At 42.0% G+C, this 23,616-nt stretch overlaps 2 protein-coding genes across 8 annotated transcripts in view; one reads left to right on the top strand and one right to left on the bottom strand.

Moving 5' to 3' along the window:
* Lsd-2 (Lipid storage droplet-2) overlaps positions 1-23,616 on the top strand; it is a 97,629-nt gene that overhangs the window by 53,035 nt on the left and 20,978 nt on the right. The window lies entirely within an intron of this gene.
* Positions 1,223-23,616, bottom strand: part of LOC117986021 (diacylglycerol kinase theta) — a 53,960-nt gene continuing 31,566 nt past the window's right edge. For 2 of the 6 annotated variants that reach the window (XM_069501164.1, XM_069501165.1), the window contains exons 3-19: positions 22,472-22,574; positions 20,944-21,155; positions 19,657-19,825; positions 16,350-16,493; positions 15,532-15,784; positions 14,783-14,982; positions 13,644-13,859; positions 13,087-13,221; positions 12,525-12,575; positions 11,159-11,333; positions 8,661-8,809; positions 7,617-7,793; positions 7,136-7,262; positions 6,687-6,842; positions 5,708-5,864; positions 5,197-5,304; positions 1,223-1,581 (exon numbers count right to left, since the gene is read on the bottom strand). In XM_069501164.1, the coding sequence (XP_069357265.1) occupies positions 1,480-1,581; positions 5,197-5,304; positions 5,708-5,864; positions 6,687-6,842; positions 7,136-7,262; positions 7,617-7,793; positions 8,661-8,809; positions 11,159-11,333; positions 12,525-12,575; positions 13,087-13,221; positions 13,644-13,859; positions 14,783-14,982; positions 15,532-15,784; positions 16,350-16,493; positions 19,657-19,825; positions 20,944-21,155; positions 22,472-22,574 (2,634 nt within the window). In that variant the 3' untranslated portion in view covers positions 1,223-1,479. Of the gene's footprint in view, positions 1,675-5,196; positions 5,305-5,707; positions 5,865-6,686; positions 6,843-7,135; positions 7,263-7,616; positions 7,794-8,660; positions 8,810-11,158; positions 11,334-12,524; positions 12,576-13,086; positions 13,222-13,643; positions 13,860-14,782; positions 14,983-15,531; positions 15,785-16,349; positions 16,494-19,416; positions 19,522-19,656; positions 19,826-20,943; positions 21,156-22,471; positions 22,575-23,616 lie in introns of all 6 variants that reach the window. The other 4 variants (XM_069501167.1, XM_069501166.1, XM_034972827.2 and 1 more) reach the window with 4 other exon arrangements.

The following is a 23,616-nucleotide window of genomic DNA, read 5'->3' as shown; positions in this document are numbered from 1 at the left end:
ACAATGTCAAGTGAAAAGCAAATAGATTTGGTTGAGCGGCCTGCGTCACCTTAAGTGTAAGTCACAGACCACCTATAGCTTCACACTAGCTCACCACACCACGACGTGTCACGGACGCCCCGTTTGCGCCCAGTTCGATGGCAAACGGCGGTAAACGACTCTACTCTAGATATCTACCCGTGTGTCACTAATAGCCGGACACCCGCGATCGCCAAGTAAAAGTCGGCCCACGCCCGTTCGGTACATTGTCTTGATTACGTGACTTTCGAGACCACCAATCACAATAAAGCACCCCTCCCCCCCTGTCCCCCGCCAACATTTTGCGATTTTATTTTCATGCAAAACCTTGTATAAGTCCCGCAAATTGCTAATGCGCGTGTCCACCATTTTAGTGGCATCAGCACTAGACTGAAGTTTCGAGCTGATGTAAATTAGATGTTAATGAGACATGGTTCCAGCGCAATAGCAATTTGCGGGACTTATAATAATTACCTATATGCGTACTCTTGAGGTGAATTCTCTATGACGGACGACGCGGCCGCGACGGTGGTGTAAGTGCACTTAAGAGCATGTCCGTTTACACGCTGATTTAACTAATCATACTTCACTTGCAATTATCACCTGCACTTGCTAGTTAACCAAGTGCAAAGCTAAAAGCAGGTATCACCTTCGATGAAGAAGTAGTACATATCTATTACAAAACACATTCAGTTCGCGACATGCCGACATGGCAATCGGGGTGCGGACGTACCGTGACCTATTTCCTTCAATTTCTCTCGTAGGGAATCGCGCGGTTTTAAATTATAAATTGCACGTTGCCCTTTCTTGTAATATGAAAATTTTCCCAATATCTGCCGCTTTACCTCATAGCAAGATGTCTGTGGTTTGCCAGATTTCCGTAAAAATGTTTAGTTTCAAAGTTAGACACGTTCAAGGATTTACATACTAATCTACAACTACTTAGTAGATGTTTTTACGGAAATCTGGTAAAACCCAGATGCAGATATTAGTTTCTAGAACATGTCTACAAAATTCATTGAGTTTGAATTTTGAAATGAGAACCAAACTATGTTTGTATGGAGACGGTGCTAGGCGAACTCGTCCAGGATGTGTTCAGCAGGGACCCAAGTAAAGTAAGTACTTACTACGTTGAAGGCTCCCGCTGATATCATTTATGTGGGAGCGGTCGAAGGGAAGGTCAAGTAAAGTGAAAACACAAAGGTTACATATTTGAATATTTATTTATACACGTTCTCAATTTGTATTACTATTAAAAAAAAAAGGAATAACTTCTAATAACTATAAACTTTTTTTTGTCAATTGTATTATTATATTATAATATTTCTTTAATAATTTATTTACATATCTGTTGTAATAGTAGGTACTGTAAGTTGAGGGTGTTCGGGAGGGTGGTCCCGGCGAGCGCCCGACTGCGGCCCTGAGCCCGGGGCGTCAGATGAGGCGCTCGCTCAGCCAGATTCAGGAGTCGGGCGGCGCGGGCGGCGGCGGCGACGGCGGCGCGGCCAGCGCGGGCTCCGTGCTGCGGCGCCGCACCTTGCCGCGCTTCTTCAGCATGGTGGCCTGCGGAGCGCGCGCCACTGAGCCGGGCCGGCGTCACGGGCCCGACGCGGGGCCCGCGCCCGACCCGCGCTTCGTTTTCTTCAGCATCGTCGCCTGCCGGTCACACAACCGCGCTACAGCCGTGCCCGCGAGGGACTCTACACAGGTCATCTCGCCCCGAGACGACGCACTCAAACATGGAAGCGAGCTAACATGTAACTACATTTTGGTAAATTAAGAGTATGGCAAGTTATGAATTATTGAATTTATTCTGATTGGAGCAGATTTTGCCAAAGAATCATACGAAACTACTCTAAACAGATTTCTGTATACCTACTCAATTAAAGTTCGATTGAACCTAAATATCACGACTAGTTTCGATTCCTTTATGTCTGTAAACGTGTAATTTTTGGCTCAAGACTCAAGAGTTATGAAGACATGATTAACAAATCTGTGCCTTATAAACTTGTCAATGCTCAAAACGTTTCCTGGGCTCGATAAAGTGTGACCGATTCTGTTGTACACCATCTCCAAACTAACGTTAAATCTCAGATCTAAATATAATGCTATCCCTTCCATAATGCTTCCTGTGAAATAGGTAACACTAGATTGAGATCTGTCAATTTAGAGAAGAGATTGTGTACAACGGAATCAGCCATGAACTTATGATGAATGTTTCGAAACAAGTCTTAAAAAAATTTGGAATACCCGATGTTATTGTAAATGTTGGTAGAACCGAATCTGATTGTAATTGAACAAAATGAGCATAGAGTCCCTCGCTCCGGAGGACATCGACCCAGATTTGCATAGAACATGAAATCAATTTAGATGTCAATTTAGTCCGAAGTGTATATGATCGGAGTCAGAGGCCGCGTTTTCACTGAACAAACATTCTCGTCAGCACAGATGCAACATCAAAGCAAATGTTAGTTCGATGGGCAGCGCCGGCTCCAGCCTGTGACCGGCGAAGGGACTTTAGAAAACACACGACTGGCTTCGCAAGTTGTCAAATCCATAAACAAAATGTTTCACCGATCTGCGGGGTGCTTCGCTAACATAGTGCTCATCACTTAATGAAAGCTACCAAGCTCATTTGGCTATTTTTAATCCATTGAAGGTTTGCTACAAAATATTATTTTTATATAGCTCATTGAAGCAGCAATGTCAAATGAATTTATTCGCTTTCATTTACTGATGATCACTAAGTTAACCCTGGACGCGATGTCACGAGATCGTAACTTTAGTTGCAAGTTACTGTAAAATAAACTAGTAGGTTTTTCGTGGAAATGAAAGTGTTACTTCGAACGTCTAAGCATATTTTGCAAATGAATTTGACAATGCAATGTTGGTTTATTTGATGTTTCTACGCGTGATAGAAGATATAAGCGCTCAAAACCAAACTAAACTCTTCAAATACTTTACTGTATGATTGAGTTTAAACGGTTTAAGAACTCTTGTTTTTTTCGCAGTGCAAAATAAACCACCATTTAGAACAATATTTCCAGTCTAAACCTCGTGTGAATTCTATACCAAAGTTTGAAAACGTTTATCCTAATCTAGGTTTAAACTGTGGAACTAACTCTAAAAAAGATGGCCGGCTGTGTTTCGCAGTTAGTGCTAAATGTGTTTAATTTTAAAAATATTACTGTAGTTAGCGAGTGAATCTCAAACATGCAACTTCGATTTCAAAAATATATAGTTATTTTATGGTTTTAAGCAGTGTGACCTCTGACTGTGCCATAGAAGCTGTCCAAACTGATAGGTCAATTTCAATAAGCTGGTATTATGTGGATCTTAGTTAGTTTTCGTGTTTCGTCTCATTTATCTGGCCTTCTGCCTTATTTGGATGGTTACTCTTAGAATTGTTGGACATGTAATTTACGAGAAATGACGACCAGGTTCTTATGATTGACTGAGAGGCTAGCATTGGTTTACAGGATTCTCAAGTAACAACAAGTTTAATTCTCTATAATCCGCCAAAACATATAAATCCGTACGGTACAACGTGCAGTATACAATGGAGTCCACATCTCCTGAGGATGCTCTGGTGTCGGAGTGGAACGTACATTGATTGTGCTCTAGAAGATTTGTGTGGTGTTGTTTGTTGGTGGTGCGTATTTCTTGCATGTTGCATGCTGTACGTTGTACCATACAGATTTGTCTGTTTTGGCGGATCATGGCGAATTAAAATTAAGCTTGTGGTTCATGGACTTCCATAAAGTAACGCTTGCTATACAACAATTTTACAGAATTAATTTTGCCTTTGGTCCCATTTGGATTTGGTTTTGAAGAAACATTTATATTGGCTCATCGCAATCAACATTTATATTTGGGAACTACGATGCCACAGGTCAGGGGCTATTAATATATATATTTTTAACTTGTATTTGTTGATTTTAAAGGTTCTTTACATACGTTAGGTACAGTAACATTAAGAGTAGGTAAATTGTTAAAAAATAGGAATGGCATTGCTTTGTAGGGCCGGCGCTGTCTCGAGCAGTGAAAACACGGGCATGGGTGTGCAGCATTCACCAATCACCACTAGTACGGCAAACGGCATCAAGAACAGTGGAAAACAGAGAGTCTTAGGCTTAAATTAACTAGGTAGAACTAGGTATCAGAACGATTTTGTCGACACTGACCCCAAGTTAACATAGACTTGATTTTTAAAATAAACTTCCCATTGATATAAATTTTAGTACTGGTTTGAAACCCTGAAGAACTTTTTCCCTAGAGGAACCAAGAAAAAGTTCTCCGTTGTCCTCTGTTCTTGTCAGTCACAAACATATTGAATTTTTTATCTTCTATCCTTTTCTTAATTTAAAATGAGATTGGATATGAGCTCGTTTATTTGTCGTTCTAGTGATCATGCATTGTATTTAGCCATGCCATAACATCGGACTAAATGTCTTGAAATCTTAAAATTTCTCATATTATTTAAACAAGCAAGGCACATTCAAAACACATATCACATGGAATGACAACCATAAGGAACATTTAAAAAGCATAGCAAAGGCTTTTAATTTTATCAGATCAACTACTCCTAATTTCCACGTAAGAACTTGTCCAGGTAAAACAATTCAAAGAAAGGGAATTTATTGGATAGAAAACGCTTTGGATTAACCAGGCAATGCCACCATAGAACCCCTTAGCTCAGCACTGCTGGACTATGCCAGACCAGCAGAAATGTGCAAACAACACTTTCCCCGTCGCTTGTCAGCGGTTCCGAAGACATAGTGGATAAATATTGCACAAGCTAATGCACGTGCCAACAGACTAAGCAGAAAAGCGAATTCTGGTCTAAGCCGAGACAAACGCTAGGAAGATTTTATTTAATTCTAGCGCTTGGCTGCAATCAAATCTGGCAAGTGATGTTGGAGCGTTCCAACCTAGAAGATGCCTATTGACTCTTTATTTGAAGGTAGGTACCTATATTAAAAGTAGAGGGCAACTGAAGCCGAAATTAGAAACGAGGAAGCAAATTGCCTTGTACGTGTCCGTGGAATATCGACTATATTCAGGTGCAGACCTTGGCGATGCCTTGCGGTACGGTAAAAGATGATAGAGGGACCAAGTTGAAATGATTTATCTGGACAAGTGTTTCGAGTAGCAGACAGTTCGGTTGGCAGAGGTTACCTTAAGCGCTGATTTGAGCACGACCACTTCGCTGGGCGCCGCCACCCACGGCTCGCCGTCCACCTGCACGGGGATCTCGCTCTTCAGGTTGATCTTGATGTGACCGCCCTGAAACACCATAGAGGATACCATGGATCACTTTGTTCTGGAATGTTCCATGTTCCAAATGTCTAATGTTTCTGCGAATGAGGAATACCTCATTTCTGAAGATGACTACTTTTCATTAATTTTTTACATTAGGTATTGAACAATGATCTATGGGCAGTTTGTATTGCCCTGAAATGATCATAGGATGATTGTAACTCAAAATATAGGTACCTAACATCAGAAGTGGGAATAGTCTGTGTGAATATGCGCCAATACTGTTGGAAATAAATAATTTTTTACATGACGCGAAAAAATTAAAAATTTGGAGAAAACTTGAACATAACTTGAAGAGTTAAATTAAAACTTAAATCTTGGTGAAGGCTAGACCAATTTGCGAAGGGATTACTTTAGATCCTCAAGATACCTGTGCTATCCGCATCGCGCCGCGCAGGCCGGACTGGATCTGCCCCAAGTGCACGACGCCGGTGACGCCCACCACCTCCAACATGCCGTCCCAGTGGTTGGGCTTGTTGAATTGGTCGTCCTTCTCCGGACCCCATGGATTGGCACCCGAGCCCCAACTGCCAAATACCAAATATGTATTGAAAGATTTGCAGAAGATTTAATTTTTAATTTTATCGACATTTCGACACAGAAATTTATCTGTTTCGATAAAAATGCACAAATCTGCAAAATTAATTACTTTTCAAGATGGCGGCGATTGCTCAAAATCCTAGCAGCTAAATATCATTTTGGGAACAGTTTCCATTTTTCTCTGTCGATGATACCCATTCTATCACTCGTGTACCTACACTTGAACGAACTTGAACTCCTTCGCTGGTCAAACGTCTAACGATCGACCTCTAGCTCTCCTACCCTCAGTGTTGCCTGCATCGTTATTAAATGCAGCGTGTTTGATAAATCATAATGACAACTGAGGTATGTAATGATGTAAAAGTGTAGTAGTAGTCAGTTCCATAGATACTTTCGTTGTTTCTGCTACTTGACAAACGTTTAAACGTTCCTTCGAGTTCACAGAAGTTTTTTACGAATTCGTTTCTGCGACCAGCTGTTTACAGTTTTACATGGGAGTTTTAGACAAATTGGCTATGAGGCTATATGGACATATCGGTTCTAGCTAGCCGGGATGTTACGGACTCTAAGGCGCCGCCCTATATCGCTCGCGCGATGATGCCATGTGATTTCATCGAGCGATGAATAGACAATATGAACGCATCGCATGATCGCGCTATCTTCAATAGGACATTCAGTAGAACACAGTTTGTTTGAACGCACGGGACGCGCGATCATTTTCGTCGGACGCACGCTTCATCGCACGAGCGATGACAATAGGACGGCGCCGAACACTTCAAACAATGTAATGGATGTGACCCGTGGTTTACCTAAGAATATTTAATATAATAATGCCCTCGACCGCGGGCAGCTCGACGGGCTTGCCGTCCACCTCCAGCTTGACGGCCTTGTGCAGGTCCTTGCACATCTTGCGCCCCACCATCTTGCGCAGCCCCATCTTCACGTACACGCCCTTGTTCCGCAGTCTACACCAAACAACAATTATTCTTTTTAAACAACTCTTACATGTTGCGTATTATTTTATCAGTAAAAACTATAAGGTACATACGAGTATAACCTCAAAATTCTGATCTGCGAGCTTAACATTTCGTCACAATACTTTTTAAGCAATGGCAAACAATAAATGAAACGGATATCTACGTCTAATAATTATGTTAATTTCGAAGAATTAACTTTGTTAAATTTGAGGTTAGGTAGGTTAAAGGTCCTAGACATTAGCTTTTTAGATACCTAAGTTATTCAATGCAATACATTTTACCTGCTATTAAATTTATTAGGGTTTTCTTCTCTTGCATTATGGAAGTCAAGGCAGAGATCTGCATCGATGCCGATCCCGAAATAATTATTCATTACTAGAATCTGAGAATTATCTTCACTTTGAGAACCTGTGGGATAAACATAAATATTAAAAATAATACATAAATAAATATTACTTGAATATGACTTGAAATTGCATTCCTCTGGCTATTGCAGCCTGGATTCTGGAATACCTTTCGCTAAATTGTATGTATTTTTGACTTGTATTAAAAAATGTATTTCCTCCTTCAAGTGTAGGTAAACACAATCTAATTATATAAAAGGAAAAGGTGACTGACTGACTGAATAACTGACTGACTGACTGTACTATCAACGCACAGCTTAAACTACTGGACGGATCGGGCTGAAATTTGGCATGCAGATAGCTATTATGACGTAGGCGTCCTCTAAGGACGGATTTTTGAAAATTCCTTGGAATGTACCTGGAAGTTGCTTGGAGAGCTCCTTGGGCTCGTCCTGCTTGTCCTCGGGGTGGAAAACGACGGTCCAGCGGTCGAGCCGGATCTCCTCCGCGTCGATGACGTCACGCAGCAGCGACATCGGGTCCTCGCACCCCGCGTAGCCGGAGCCCCACCGCAGCACGCGGGCCAAGTCGTTGCCTGCACACACGTCCAGCTATTTGGCGACAGACTAGCACAGCACAGACTAGCTTGCATTTTGGAGACGGACATAGACAAGTATTTTTTTCTTCCGAAAATCAATCAAAGAGGGATTCAAAAATCAAAAAATCTAAATTCATGTAGACGCGCGCAATAATACCTTATGCGCCAACTAAGCGGAGCGGAGAGGAGATATTGTCTTCGTCAACAAATCAGATTTTTAAAATATGACGTGATGATTTTTACAGTCATCTACTTATTATGAATCTGATTGGTCGACTGAACACGTTCCCTTTCTCTGCTTAAGTGGATACCGGGCCTACCGGGTTGAAAACAAAATTTTCCATGTAAATCGAATTTAGATACTGGATACTCCGTTCGGATTCTCTTTAGTCATTAAAGTAACCGACGTAGCTCAACGGGTGGCGAAGCTGAAGTGGTAATGGGCAGGGCACATAGTTCGTAAAACCGATAGACGTCCCATATACATGGTCTATATGGTGGATGGTGGGATAGGTCCCAAGGTGCTAGACAGGCGACCTCGCACCGGAAGACACAGTGTTGGACCACATCAGACGAGTCACAGGGAGCCGCTGGATTTAGGCGGCGCAAGACAATGGCGTGTGGAAGTCCCTACAAGAGACCATAGGCTTAAAAGCCTGGGAGCACCAACACTTTTCCTCGTCCTTTACATTTCCAATTATTGTCTTAAAACTAATCGTTGGCTGTCAATCCTCAGGTCCGGATGATGGCCTGGGTGTTTATATCTAGCTCTGCAGATAATCTCAGGACACGGAGTCCATGAGTCCGTACTGAGATAAGCGACAAACGGTTGAATTTTGTATATTTCTGGTTGGTTCTGGTTACCGGTGCCAAGCGGCACGATGGCGCAGGGCGGGTTGGAGCACTGCGAGTCCTGGCCGACGTTGTCGAGGCACTGCAGCACCCAGCCGATGGTGCCGTCGCCGCCACACACCAGGATCTTGTAGTTGGGTATGTGACGGAACACGTATAGCCTGGGAACAGTCCGAAACTCTTCAAATTCTGTATTTCATTTTGTGGTTTTTTGGTGGTCAAAAAATTTGTGGCTCTAATGCCTACAATAGGCTAGTTGACACTTTTTTTAAGTAGGTCTTAAACGGTTAATATTTGTCCTATTAGATCAAAAAAATTAACACTATATTTTTTTGCGCCCTAAAAACCGTAAAACTTTAATTTAAAAATATATTTTTCTTAGACAGGTGAAAACACTGTCGGCCATGTTTGGCCGATAGATTATCTGTGCTCTGACGTCATGCATTTGTAAACAACAGCATAACCTCCCAAAGTTTAATAAACATGACTTCTATGCTAGTTTACATGAAAAATATAGTAATTATCGTTATTGTATCATCCGAGAATGTAAAAACGCATCGATAAAGACCACAGGAAAGTTGTGGATTAGAGTGCCCAGTGAAATAAATATACGTAACACGCGAAGACTTGCTTAAAGGGATCCTATAATATGACTAACGACTGCAACCCAAATTTATTTTTGCAAAGATCATTTTGTTGTAAGTCTTACTTAATAACTTATTCAATTTATAAACAGAAAACGATAATTTTTTACGTTTACTATGAGTTTTTAGAAATATATAAAAACTAGCTTATGCTCGTGACTTCGCCCGCGTGGACTTCATAAATTTCAAACCCCCGTTTAGCCTACTCAGGGGTGGAATTTCAAAAAATCCTTTTCTAGTGGATACCTTCTCTTTACCTACAAAGAACACACCCACCAAATTTCATGTATCTAGGACCAGCTGTTTAGATGTTTAGGCTGTGCGTTGATATATTAGTTAGTCAGGACTTTAAATTTTATATATGGATACTACGTTAGTCCACGCGTGACATAGGGATGACATTTCTTTGTTTACATATTTAATGACGTCACATCATGGCTGACAGCGTTTTCTGCGTTTCAAATAAAAATAAAAACTGTATTTTTTTAAATTGGATTTATATATCCATCCTGCGTTTTTAATAATTGTTATTGATATATTTCGTTGTCTTAAGCAAAATACTATAATAAATAATCATTTATTGGACGAAATTAGATATGAGTCAAGTAGCCAAAGAGGAAAACTTTGTTTGTTTGTTTGTTTGTTTGTTTGTTTGTTTGTTTGTACTGAATAGGCTCAAAAACTACTGGACCGATTTTAAAAATTCTTTCACCATTCGAAAGCTACATTGGGGCCAATTCTCTGGTACACAATTTCTAAACTAAACTAAATTAACAGGTCTAAATGTAGTGCTGTCCTTTTCCGCAAGCAACATTATGAAAGGGATAGCAATAGATTTAGACGTGCCATTTTAGTTTAGTTTAGAGATTGTGTACAATGGAATTAGCCACAATATCCACGAGTAACATAGGCTATATTTTATTTTGGAAAAAAATAGGGTTCCGTAAGATATTTGGGTTTTTCGGACACAAGGTGTAAAAAATCAACCAGAAAAGTTACTTATTTTGCGTACGCTGCCTAAACTATAAAAGATAGAACCATAAAATGTTCTAATTAATTGTAGATCTTATAAATATCTACAAAAAAGTCCGCGACACACTATACCCATCTATGTCGAGTGAGGCACAGCAACCATTTTTTTATTTAAAAATCTTGAATTTTTTTTGGACTACATTTAAACGCGTTTATTTTACTCATGCTATTAATCCTTATCAAAATAAATGATTTCGTCACTAAGAACAGTTTATGGAGATAATATTTGGTCTTTGAATGATTAAAATTGGACGTTTGGTTTTGAAGTTATGGCGAAATTAAAATTTTTGTTTTTAAACCAATCTATCATCGGCAAAAAAGACTACCAATAAACCCTTAGTTGTTTATTTTATGCTTGAAATAAATTTGCGTACTTATTACATGAAAGAGGCAAAAGTGATAGGAGATATAGATCACCTAGGCAAGCGCGCTCCAACTTAGACCTCATCATCGCGTTCTTTAAGGCATGATTGTCATCAAGCGCCAGCCTATCTATGTATACATATAGAAGGAAAAGCTGACTGACTGATCTATCAACGCACAGCTCAAACTACTGGACGGATCCAGCTCTTCTCAGACTTGGGTGCGTTTGGAATCCTTCTAGCTTTAGTTTAAAGTACATTATTAATTACCTATTCCTTCCTTACCTATTCTGAATAAATAATTTTACTTTGACTTTGATTGGGCTGAAAGGCATGCAGATAGCCATTATGGCGTAGGTGTTCGCTAACAGAGGATTTTTGAAAATTCCACTCCTAAGGGGGTAAAATAGGAGTTTGAAATGTGTACCTATCGGGATAAGCTAGTATAATATATAAAAGAAGATGGTCTTACCCCGGCAACGGCCCTCCGTTCTCTAGATCGAACACTTGGTAGGGGTTGAGGAGTTTTCGGAAGGAGGAAATGAGCTCGAGGCCCTGACAGCCTCCGGACTTCACGTTCACGAACACCAGCAGCGGCTTCACGCCCGCCGGCACCATTGACGGTTCGATGCTGGGTAGCAGCATCACTGTTGAAGTTTGAACATTACTTGAACTCAGCTTTTTGACCACTTTTCTGATACGTGCCATACAAATAAGAGCACTAAACTCAATCGATTTTTCAATTAGACCTATGCTAATAATTACAATAGCTTAGTTCAGGTTCATTAGCAACTGTAATAGAAGAATATGTCGGTCCCGCAGTTGTGTCCTTGAATGGATGTTTTGTAGAGTAAAAACTACAAAGTTACTGTTGATCACTTTTCTAATACTTGCCATATTACAAGCAAGACAACTAGCTCAATAGGCTACTTGACAATTTTTTTAAGTTGGTCTTAAATGGTTAATATTTGTCCTATTATATCAAAAAAATTAACACTATATTTTTTTGCGCCCTAAAAACCGTAAAACTTTAATTTAAAAAAATATTTTTCTTAGACAGGTGAAAACACTGTCGGCCATGTTTGGCCGATAGATTATCTGTGCTCTGCCGTCATGCATTTGTAAACAACAGTATAACCACAGTAGATTATCTGTGCTCTGACGTCATGCATTTGTAAACAACAGTATAACCACAGGGTTATACTGTTGTTTACAAATGCATGACGTCAGAGCACAGATAATCTATCGGCCAAACATGGCCGACAGTGTTTTCACCTGTCTAAGAAAAATATTTTTTTAAATTAAAGTTTTACGGTTTTTAGGGCGCAAAAAAATATAGTGTTAATTTTTTTGATATAATAGGACAAATATTAACCATTTAAGACCAACTTAAAAAAATTGTCAAGTAGCCTATTGTTTTTTCACGTGGACTTACGATGAGCGTACGACTACTCTACTACTCGTAGCAAAGTAAACAGGAAGTGTAGTGGAACAAGATTAGGGATATGATTAACCTCTACGATTGTCTGTCATCAAATGATGACCGCTACAGATTGACTCTAGTCAGGGCGAGTTTTTTTTGCAAAACTGCTGCTCGTCACCGATTCGATTGCACTAAGTAATATACCTATAGTCCGCGACAAGTTAAGATGGCAATCAGAGTATGAGGCGGGGAAACGCACACCCGCACTAGCCCGCACCGGCTTAGCGCGGTGGCTGTGCGGGGCGTTCTCTCCCCTGTCGCGTACTATAATTATTGCCAGATAGCAAATAATAAATTACATTTTCAAAACATGTTCAGGTTTACAACAACTGAAGGCTATGCTATATGTAATTACCAGCGCTCTTGAACATTTTCAGCACCAGAGGAACCGCCAATGCGTTGCTGGCTTTAAAGGAATTGTTTAAAAAAAGTTTAAGAAACTCGGGCCAAAAATAGTAGGTACCTATTAGATTTTTCTGCTAAGAAATTGTCAGTAGGTACTAAACTTATTCCGGAGTTAGGAATTTGGTGGTGTTCCACCACTCGGACATCACGTAATGCCGTCGATCCTGCTCCTGATCTCTCTCCGGTCGTATTGGATTTCCATCCCATCAAGCTATGAGAGTGAGGGAATAGAGTATAATATTTCCCGCGCAGTTGGCTAATTTCCATGGAGATTGGCCGCCGTGACCGCAATTCGGATGGGAAGACATTATTATTACTAGGTACAGTGCGACAAAGCTCTCTTGGCACTTCAATGACATTGACAGGGGGCGCTGTTGGAGAACAAAGGCTTATAATATTCAATCAAGAACAAAGGGGACACATGACGGCAACGTTAGTTCCGATTTTCGCCACGCGCCAAGATTGCCTTGTCGCACTGTATAGATCAGGTACAGCCGGCGCTGTCAACTCACCTAATAAATGCTTATCTTCATATTTGGCCTCTCGGAGCGCATAGAGGGCGCGCACAGCTTTGCTCGCGTCCTCGTACGTGATCACCATCGACCCGTACTCGTAGTAGATGGGCCCGATCGATGTGAACTTGTTATCTGTGGACAGTTGTAACTACATCGTCAAGTTTTCCTTCAATATTCTTATAGGATACTCGTATAACTGGTATGAAGTGTCAGTTTTATATACACAACTAGCTAATGTCCATGACTTCGCCCGCATGGATATAGGAGGTCGAAAATTCCGTGGGAACTTTTTGATTTGTCGGGTAAAATGTAGTGGTAAAAATCTATAGGTAGCTGAGTCTACATCGATGATCGGTTATCCATTTTGGATTAGCAATCCGCCATCCACGATCGAGGATCGTGGAGCACTGAACGTGGATCGTTCTATCCGATCTGGGCTTAGGAAACTTGGAATACTACGTGATCAAGGCGTTTGGATCGCGCTCCTGCTGCGCGCGATCTGAGCGCGGTGGAGCGTCCTGTGTGGGCGGAACTGCTCATGCCATGCCACTCACCGGTGCCGAGGAACTCGACGAGGATGTTCTCGTAGTTGCGCTCAGAGAGGCCGGGCGGCAGCGACGCCACGAACAGCGCCAGCGTGGGCCCGTGCGGGTCGCGGCGCGGCTGCAGGTAGAAGCGCGCCAGCTCCATGCGCCGCACAGAGTCGCGCGCCAGCCGCACCAGGATGCGCCACGGCCGCTCCTCCTCCTCCAGCACGCGCTCCGAAACTGCTGTGAGCAACAGACCGATCCACGCTACAGCTTGTGTTCCTGCGGTACACCATGACCTACCGCCGGGCCACGTATGCGTCCGTGCTCATAGGCGATAGGTCTTGTTATAATTCCAAGCAAGTTTGAGGAAACCCGACATACTTAGATAAGACAAAATCCGTGTGCACACTGAAGGTCATCATCATCATCATCTCAAGCCATCACCGGCCTACTACCGAGGACGGTCACAGTGGGTACGGCCAAGTGCGGTTCGGCAGATTTAACACACCTTTGTGAACATTATGGAGAACTCTCAGGCGAGCCGGTTTCCCTACGGTATTTTCCTTCAACGTCAAAGGCTAAAGCAAGTAGTAAGCACCTATGTCGAACACGGTCTGTCTTGATTGTTGGTGAGAAGGTGACACATTTGGTAATTTTTGCTAAAGGTACGATTAGAAGCACCAGGAAAGAAGTCTTAAACATGCATCATCTAATAGAGAAGTGATACGAGTTCCACACGCCTATTTTGCTGCTGTTTCGTAGATTTTAGTAAGTTACTCTATGTAGAGTAACCGACATAGCCCAACGGGTTGCGAAACTGAAGTGGCAATGGGCAGGGCACATATAGTTCGTACAACCGATAGACGTTGGGATCCCAAGGTGCTGAAATGGTGACCTCGCACCGGAAGACGCAGCGTTGGAAGACCCCCCCACTAGGTGGACGGACGACGTCAGACGAGTCGCAGGGAGCCGCTGGATTCAGGCGGCTCAAGACTGTGGCGTGTGGAAGTCCCTACAAGAGACCTATGTCCAGCAGTGGACGTCTATTGGTTGATGATGATGATGATGACGATGACTCTATGTAGCCTCTGTAGGCAGCTACAGCAGATAACACAAGAAGAAGTAAAAGGATCGTCAACTGTCAACAGGAAGTTCCAGCTTACCTCCACGGTCGAGTAGGATCTCGGAGCAGCGGTAGTCGAGCGTGGCGCTGGCGGGGTCGAGGCCGAACCGCTGCAGCGCAGAGGCCATGAGGTCGGCCACGGCTTGCTCGCCCGAGCACGTCACCGTCACGAACGTGTCCCCCGCGCCCGCCACTCGCCCGGGGTACACGCGGACCTCGCCGCCTCCCGTCTCTGGCTCTCTGAATTCATAAAAACCGGCCAAATGCGAGTCAGACTCGCGCACCGAGGGCACCATACTCGGTTTTTTTCGACATTTTGCACGATAAATCAAAAACTATTATGCATAAAAATAAATAAATAAATGTTTTAGAATATGCAGGTAAAGCCCTTTCATGTGACATAGTTATCTTACTTTGAAAATTGAAAATACCAATTATTTGTTCATTTTAATTTTTTTGTAACTAGGTATGATATTGTTACCACAAAATAACTGATTTCAGATTTATTCCTTTACTTGTGCTATAAATTGGTTTTCGTGACAGACGTGACATGACAGACAGACGGACAGACAGACAACAAAGTGATCCTATTAGGGATCCTTTTTTCCTTTTAAAGTACGGAACCCTAAAAATCATCATAACATAAGGGGCATATTATTCCTCTCATACTCCTATTCCCATAGAAATAAGAAAGTCAATATCTGAAACAACCTAAGAGACATGAGGCTCAGGACCAAGAGCGGCTCTGCTACTAAGAATTTCTTGACAGGAATCAGGATTAGGACTTACTTGAACCGCAAGAACAACGCTGGTCTCTTGTTGGGCAGCCTCGTGACCCTGGCGAGTGGCGTGGGGTCCTTGAGGGGCGGCTCGTCGCCAGCCAGCGCGTCCGTCAGCTCGAACTGCTCGGGGTCTCTGGCGACGTGGAAGGCTCTCAGCGCGGCTGCCACCAGCTCCCGCTCGCTGAAGTTGCGCCCCACCACCACCGGTCGGTATAATCTTCTCGACCACGCGGCTTCGCCGTCGTACACTTTTACTACCTCTGTGGAGTGTTGCATGTTTTTGTCATCATCATCAACCCATCGCCGACTCCTTACTGAGTACGGCTCTCCTCTCATAAGGAGAAGAATCTAGCCATAGTCCACTACTTTGGCCAAATGCGGATTGGCAGTCTTCACACGCCTTTGAGAATTATGGAGAACTCTCAGGCATGCAGGTTTCCTCACGATGTTTTCCTTCACCGTGAAAGCAAGTGATATAAACGCATAGGTACATTGCGTGCCCGGAATCAAACCCCGACGTTCATCGCTCAAATCAAATCTCAAGTTCTCAAGTTGTTCCATTTGTAAGATGATATAGTGGTGATAATTTTTCCGCGTACTTAAAAACTAAAGCTACGACGGTTCCAAACGCGCCCAGGTCTGAGAAGAGCTCAGAACAAACTCAGGCTCATGGTTATTATTGATGGACTCGAGCATTAAATCTGGATTTTCTTGCCAAATTCTTTAACGAAGCCTCTACGTGTTGGACCTATGTTCTCGCTCAAGCTTAAGGTACCGGTTTTGTCCTGTGAGATTACACATTTAGAGCAAGAGCAATATGAGTACCTTCATCCCTATCATCCGGCGTTCTATCCCGGTGCTGCTTGTGGTCGGGGCGGTGGTCCTGGTCGGCGGGCGCGCCCGTGGAGCCGCCGCCGGAGCCCGTGCGGCCCTCGCAGCCCGAGCTGAACTCCTCGCTCACGCTGCGCGCTGCGGGACACACATACGTATCGCACACGTCGCCATGTGCCGTTAGCTACGAGAACACTCACACCTTCTCACGGCAGTCTGTCTTGTCCGTTGGTAACTAACTCGTATGTATATCTATATAGTCAGTAACAACTACATAAGAGGTCGTCAAAGTTCTGTTTGTTAAGTAGGTACCTACTAAGCGAAACCAGCAAGAAACAAAGATTGAGATTTTTCAAATAGATGATGGATGGAGATCTGTCAAAATTCAGACACTTTCCAGGATTGTTTAAATGGTAGATTTATAATGTTTAAGAAGGAGGACTATTTTTTGTCTTTTGGAGTGCTAACATATTATTTTGAAATTAATTTCATTGTGGGGTCTTGGGTTTTCAAATGACTTAAGGTGGCAGGGGTTTTAAATCAGGGAAGTGGGAATTAGCTTATAATACTTAACTACTCGGTTAACATGTCTCTTCAAGAAAAGCTCATTAAATACTTATGGAAATAAACGAGTCTTCAAAAGTTTTATATGTTGTAAGAAAGACATTAACCGAGCATTTTAATTTTAAGTAAACATTAACATTTAATAAACAATTATTTATAATGTCATTATTATGTATTCAAAACATTTTATCACATAACACATAAAACATAGGTATAAATTCGTACTTAGATAGCCATTGTATTAATTAAACATTTTAGTAATCATCGTATTATTATTAACTAGGTAGGTAATATAAAACACATAGTTATTTAGTATGGTTTGTTAATTATTTCTTTTATTCACATTATTATAACGAACAACTAAATCACACATAAAATCTACGCAGCGTTTCCTCTAACACCCATTTCTGCGAAAGTTTCTAACGACACATCTTTGCACATGACGCTTGGGACGGTCGGCTAAAGTGCATTATTAGATTAATCGACTAACCGCTTCAGGTATAAGTCCCGCAAATTGCTATTGCGCTGGAACCATGTCTCATTAACATCGAAATGATGTTATTTGACGTATATTTAAGTAAAAATATACCATCAGCTCGAAACTTCAGTCTAGTGCTGACGTCACTAAAATGGCGACCACGCGCATTAGCACAACTATATTAGACTTATACACAATAATAATGACAATGACTAAACATCCAGAATAGTGGCTTATCAAGCCCAGCGAGTAAATCAGGCCGAAAACAGTTTATTTCGGACACGATATTGTTCCATCGTAGACCTCATCATTGCTTTCTTTAATTCCATAGCTTTCGTCAAGCGCAAGCCTATCCCGTAATAAAAAAATTTGCTGATTCCCCGAAAAAAGCCGCTAAGAAATTGTTTGGCAGATTATTATTATTGCTGTTTCGGTACTTTTGATTTAGACGCATACCTTAGACGGCAGCATCACTTGTCAGCAAGTTCGATTGGAGCCATGCGCTGGTCTTGGTCTATAAATATTTAAAAAATGCCGGGTCTTTCTGATATGCTCCAGGAGTATAAATACGCCTTCTAAAGTTCAAGTTTAGACTCCAGGGAATCAATCGTGTATATTCAGAAAATTTCTGCCCGATCAGAAAAGGAACAATATATCAGCATTTATGTTTTTCGGGTTGTGCCACACGTGACAGTTTATTCCGGCGCTCCTTCTGCTTGAGATCTTTGACTTTACTGCTCAAAGCGCTGGGATAACCTAATCAGTAGGTTTGACTGGTAATGTGTGGCACAGCTTAAAAATAAACGTTTTTTATTTATTTCTTTCCATAGTATACGTAATAGTGCACTTTAGCCCAAGAAAGGTGGTGCCACATCGAAATTGTAGCCATATAGTGTGAAGGTACACGGCAACGCCCAGCTAAATATTCAACGACAAAGTGTTCAGTAAATGTTACCTTGCCTTGCAATGCTGACGGATTGCTGCAGCACGAGCATCTTCGAGGGGTTCTCCAGACTTTAAAGCGATATTCGAGAGATGAAAGAACAAGACTGAAGGTAACTTCCAAGATGAAAAAGCTTCGTGCTCCTCGAATGTATAAATTGGTAACTGAAGTAATTGTAGTGAAATGACTGAAGACTTTGCTGGTCCACAAGTTGTGAATGGTGGACAGTTTTGACACTAATAAATAAATAGTGATTTTGACAGAGGTATTTTCTAATGATTTGAGAAGCTCAGGGTTTCAAAAGTGACAGATTGAGAATTTGTTAATAATTCTTAAGCGTCGGTCGTTAAACAGTGTTATTAGAAGGGTGTGGTGGATTTTAACGAAACAGTGCAAATGTTTGAAGTATGAAGGTGTTGAAAAGCTTTTAAGCGAAATCTGAAGAAAACTTTGTGGTCATGCATACCTACTTATTGTCATCGAAAAACTATTCTAAAGTATTCAAAATCATAAGATTATATTTATTTGGTCCAAAAAGCTAAACGCATAATCGATTTTTTTGCGGTAGGTAATTAGATGGAAGAATAGTATTTTGATGAAGCTTTTCCCTAATGTTGTGTTAAGCTGGTAGGATTGTAAAGCAGGAAGAAAGCTGTTACAGCAGGCTTCTTAACAGAACTTTTACCAGGAAAGGTACCCCATTAAAAGGAAAATTATCTACCCAATTAGTTTAATTTCAGAATCATCTCAAATTACTGAAATAGGATGATGCCTCGCAACTTCCCCACGTGGATCAGGATTTTTAAATATCCTGTGAGAACTCTTTATACATACAAATTCAGTCTCAAAAATTTCTCAAGTTTTAAACGTTTTAAACTATCCTGAGTATGATTCTAGGCCCATTGAAAGGGTGGGTTCAAAACTGGGTGGGCGAGTAGAGCATATTCCGACTAACTCGTGAGTTAAGCCGTCAGACATTTCTTATAGTTTGTTGTGATTTAGTAAAGCTAGTATTAAGGTGGTGTATTATTGGGGAGTCAGTGTCGTTCTGTTAAGTGTCGCTCGCTGTGGTGTACCTCTGGAGTATGGCGGAGACGCGCCGCCGTGCGGGCTGCAGGCGGCCGGCAGCAGGCGGCGCGCCAGCGTCACCAGCCGCGCCGGCGCCCAGCTGCGACGCCGCGCTGCCCAAAGACACCGCTCACTGTGCCGCCCGCATGTGCCCCACCACCGCAGCCTGCCGCGAGGCACATGCGCGGCGCAGTATAGCCAGCGCCGCGCAGGCACTGGGTATACTGCGCGAGGGACGTCACACTTACGGCATCCGAAGTCCCGCTGCGAGGGCGGCGGCCGCACGTGCACGCCGATGATCGCCTCCATGGGCACCTCCGTGCGGGGGATGGACACCGCCGACGGAGGCAGGAAGATCGGCTGCAGAGCGCCGAAGTTGCATTCTTCAGGTATCAGGGCGCGGCAGCCTGCGTGACACTGCCCAGCAAAATGCGTTACTTGACAAAGCTGTTCAAAGGCAGACACATTCACCCTGAATACCTTCAAGGTAAGACCGAGTAGGCACCTTCTAGGCAGGCGTGCTCCACCTTAGATTGCATCATCTCCTGTTTGGTATGATTGCAACGCGCAAGTCATACATTGTAAATAAAGCTTTCAAAATGATAAAGATTTATAATGCGGACCGGTACTAACTTCAGGAGAGTTGCTACATATCTACATTTGTATAAATCACTGGTTCGCTCACAACTTGAATATTATGCTGTTTGTATCTGGAATCCCTATTATAATAAATATGTTAAGAGATTAGAAAATGTACAGAAAAAATTTCTGCGGAGGATGCACTATAAATGTACGAGAAGCTACCTTCCTTATGACCAGCTTCTTGAAAAATACAATATACCTGACTTGCAGTCGAGGCGCAAACAACTTGAAGCTATGCTATTGTATGATCTGTGTCATAATAAATACGATTGTATTCCTTTGACTCGTAAACTTTGTTATAGAATTCCTGCCAGAAGTCATGTACGCAGCACTCTAACACACAAACTTTTTGCTACTTCAAAATGCCGTACAAATTCTGGTGAGAGATCACCACTAAGTATACAGAATGACACAGTCATACAATGCATGCTTCGGAAATATTGTCATTTTTTCCTCTCGAGTGGGCTCTTTCAAGAAGCTGGTCATGAATTATCTTAGGAATAATATTGCTATATTACACTAAGCCTGTAGGATAATTAGAATTTAGATAAATGGTATGGTACTAATATATTCTTTATTTATATTTTATACATGTAACTTTATATTTTATTCTACATTTATATATTTTTATACATGTAAGTATATTAATTAATAATAATAACTATGTGGTTGACGTAGTGGGTAGCACGTATATTAATACTATATTATATTATTACTGTTTTTTATCCAAGCACTGCGTGCTACTGTTTGTTGATCCGAATAAATAAAAATAAAAATAAAATAAAAATAAAAGTCTATATCGTTAAAAAAGTCCCAAATTCGAGAAGGTGAATCCCTGATCACTTTGAAAGAAAACGTGTGTACAAGAAAGAGAACAGAGGGGCTCAGCTCACCGTGCTCCCGCACCACTCGCAGCGGTAGCCGGTGAGGCACTCGGCGGACCAGCAGGCGCGGCGGCACGCGGCGCACTTGGAGTTGGCGGGCAGGTTGCCCTCGCGCCAGTGGTGCACGTGGCGCGGCTCGCTGCCCGCGCAGTACGTGGCGTTCTCCTTGCAGTCCGCCGCCGCGAAGTCCACGCACTCCCCGTGCACGTAGTACTCGCATACTGGACAAACCACACGATGTCATCATCAGCTATTGTCTCTGTCAGGCTCTAAGATCTGAACAGCCAACTACGCGTTGTGGTCTGTTCCACGTCGCGAAATTATACTTATGACGACTTAAGGATGTAAGTAATTGTAATGCTACTTTTAGCGCCATATTGAATGAAGCCTCTTTTACTACCAGTACGCTTCTGTCAACGAAAGTCAAGTCAACGCAGAGCATGTTACTTACTCTACAGCTGTAAACTAGCAAATTATTCAATATAAACCGTTTCGGTTTTTATCTACCTATAGTGCGCGACAGGTTGAGATGGCAATCGTTGTATGAGGCGGGGAGACGCCCCGCACCCCCACACGTCACCCGCGCTCGCCCGCACCGGGTTGCCACTTGTCGCGCACTATACATACCTACCTTACTTATTTTTATACATTTCGACCACTCAAAGCTCAGAGCATCTAGCAAATACTCGATAGCATATACCACAATTGAATAAATGAACATACAAAACTTGTGCTGTATGTTACAACAGGGTGCGATGTTTGTTCGGTCGAAGTTTACCCTGTTAAACATCATTAATCGATTACAGAATACCGGGGAAAAATTATATAGCAATTAGCTTATACTCGCAACTTTTCCGCGTGGACTGCATCAAATACCTATTTTACCCCCTTACGGATTGAATTTTCAAAAATACTTTCTTAATTCTTAGCGTACTTTTTCCTACGTCATAATAGCTGTCTGCATGCCAAATCTCAGACTGATTCTTCCAGTAGTTTGAGCTGTACGTTGATAGATCGGTCAGTCAGTATTTTAATTTTATATTACTTAGTACTATAGGTAAGCCTAATCAATTTCAGTAGTGGCTTCTAGAATTTGATAAGAATGTTTCTATTTCGATAGATAAATAATCTTAGCTTAATTAATTCTATCAAGTTGTTAATAACTCTTATCTCGATTCGGAGAGCCGATTCTATCGTCGAGCTCGAAACGTTCTTCATTGAAGTAGGCTTTTACATTTACAGCGTCTTGTCATCACATATCGTTAACTAGATTAAATCTACTGGTTTTAAAGCGCTTCTTTTGTCGAGAAGAAACTCGATAGTTTATCTCTGACGACAAACTCAGTAATTAGTCACTCTTTCATGAAGACATTTTAAATGTTCATCATGATCAAAATATGCTTCTGAGCCTATATTACTCGCTCATATCACTAATAGAAGAGCCACCTGGGCTCCAGTGCAGTTTGCACTTTGCAGGTGCTCCAAGACATGTAGGTACCTACTGTGTTCCCACAGGATTTCAACATCAGATACTCACTCATGCAATGTAAAGCTGGCAGTTCGTCAAGCCGCTTGCGACACACGGTGCAGAACTTCCGTTTGTGATGTGTCGGCTCTGACCAGCAGTGAGCCACTGGGTTCTGTATACAACACAAGAAAAATAAGCACCTACTTATTATTGGGTGGTGGCTAAAATTTTTACGAGTACCAGTCTCGTAGGTACGTTACGGTAGTTATCAGATCAGTCACCAGTGGTCCTCGTCGTGAAGGATCCGTCTCAAAATCATTTTTGCGAGTGAAACCAGAAAAAGGACTTGGTCTTTGGCAGAGAAAGCGCATTAAGATTCTTCTAAGCAAGCGCGCTTCATTAAGGTTCCATCATGCACTTACCAGCAGGTTTTTTGCCGCTAAACTCTAGTCTATAATACTTAGATTACAAAAGATACTCAAATAAGAAACTCTGTAGAGGAAAGATCGTGCGTGATTTTTATCCACTAAAGCCCTTTATTAGCCCTTTTCAGAGTAAGTTGAGAACTCCGTGTTCCGGAACGTACGCCAGTCACCCAAATTGGTCATTAGTCTCACCTAGATCCATATTAAGTACTTATAAGTCAACCGACCAGTGGATTTATTTGATTCATTGAAATGAACATAATGTGCCATAGTCAAGTTGCTTCGAAAACGTATCGACAATCTTAGCTCCAGCGTACCAACTTGTATTACTAGAGGTCAGTGTTTTAAATTCAGAAAAGTTATGGATCATCCCGAGTTAACTCTCGATATTTCATAGTTTATGTTTCATAGAGTTGCAAGCTGTGATAGCCTAGTGGTTAGGACGTCCGCCTTCTAATCGGAGGTCGGGGGTTCGATCCCGGGCACGCACCTCTAACTTTTGGGAGTTATGTCCGTTTTAAGTAATTAAATATCACTTGCTTTAACGGTGAAGGAAAACATCGTGAGGAAACCTGCATGTCTGAGAGTTCTCCATAATGTTCACAAAGGTGTATCAAGTCTACCAATCCGCACTTGTACAGCGACTATGGCCAAAACCCTTCTGTGTTCTGCAGTGAGCCTGCGATGGGTTGATCATGATGATTTCATAGAGTAGCTATTAATGACAGGTAGACAATAAGTAGGTCATGAAAACTGTAGAAGGGTAGCTAGTAGGTACCACTTGTTAAC

This window comes from Maniola hyperantus, chromosome 10 (assembly GCF_902806685.2).
Source record: "Maniola hyperantus chromosome 10, iAphHyp1.2, whole genome shotgun sequence".
In the NCBI taxonomy this organism is placed as follows: Eukaryota; Metazoa; Arthropoda; class Insecta; order Lepidoptera; family Nymphalidae; genus Maniola; species Maniola hyperantus.
The sequence above is the reverse complement of the archived record's forward strand: the minus strand, read 5'-3'. Positions and strand labels throughout refer to the sequence as shown.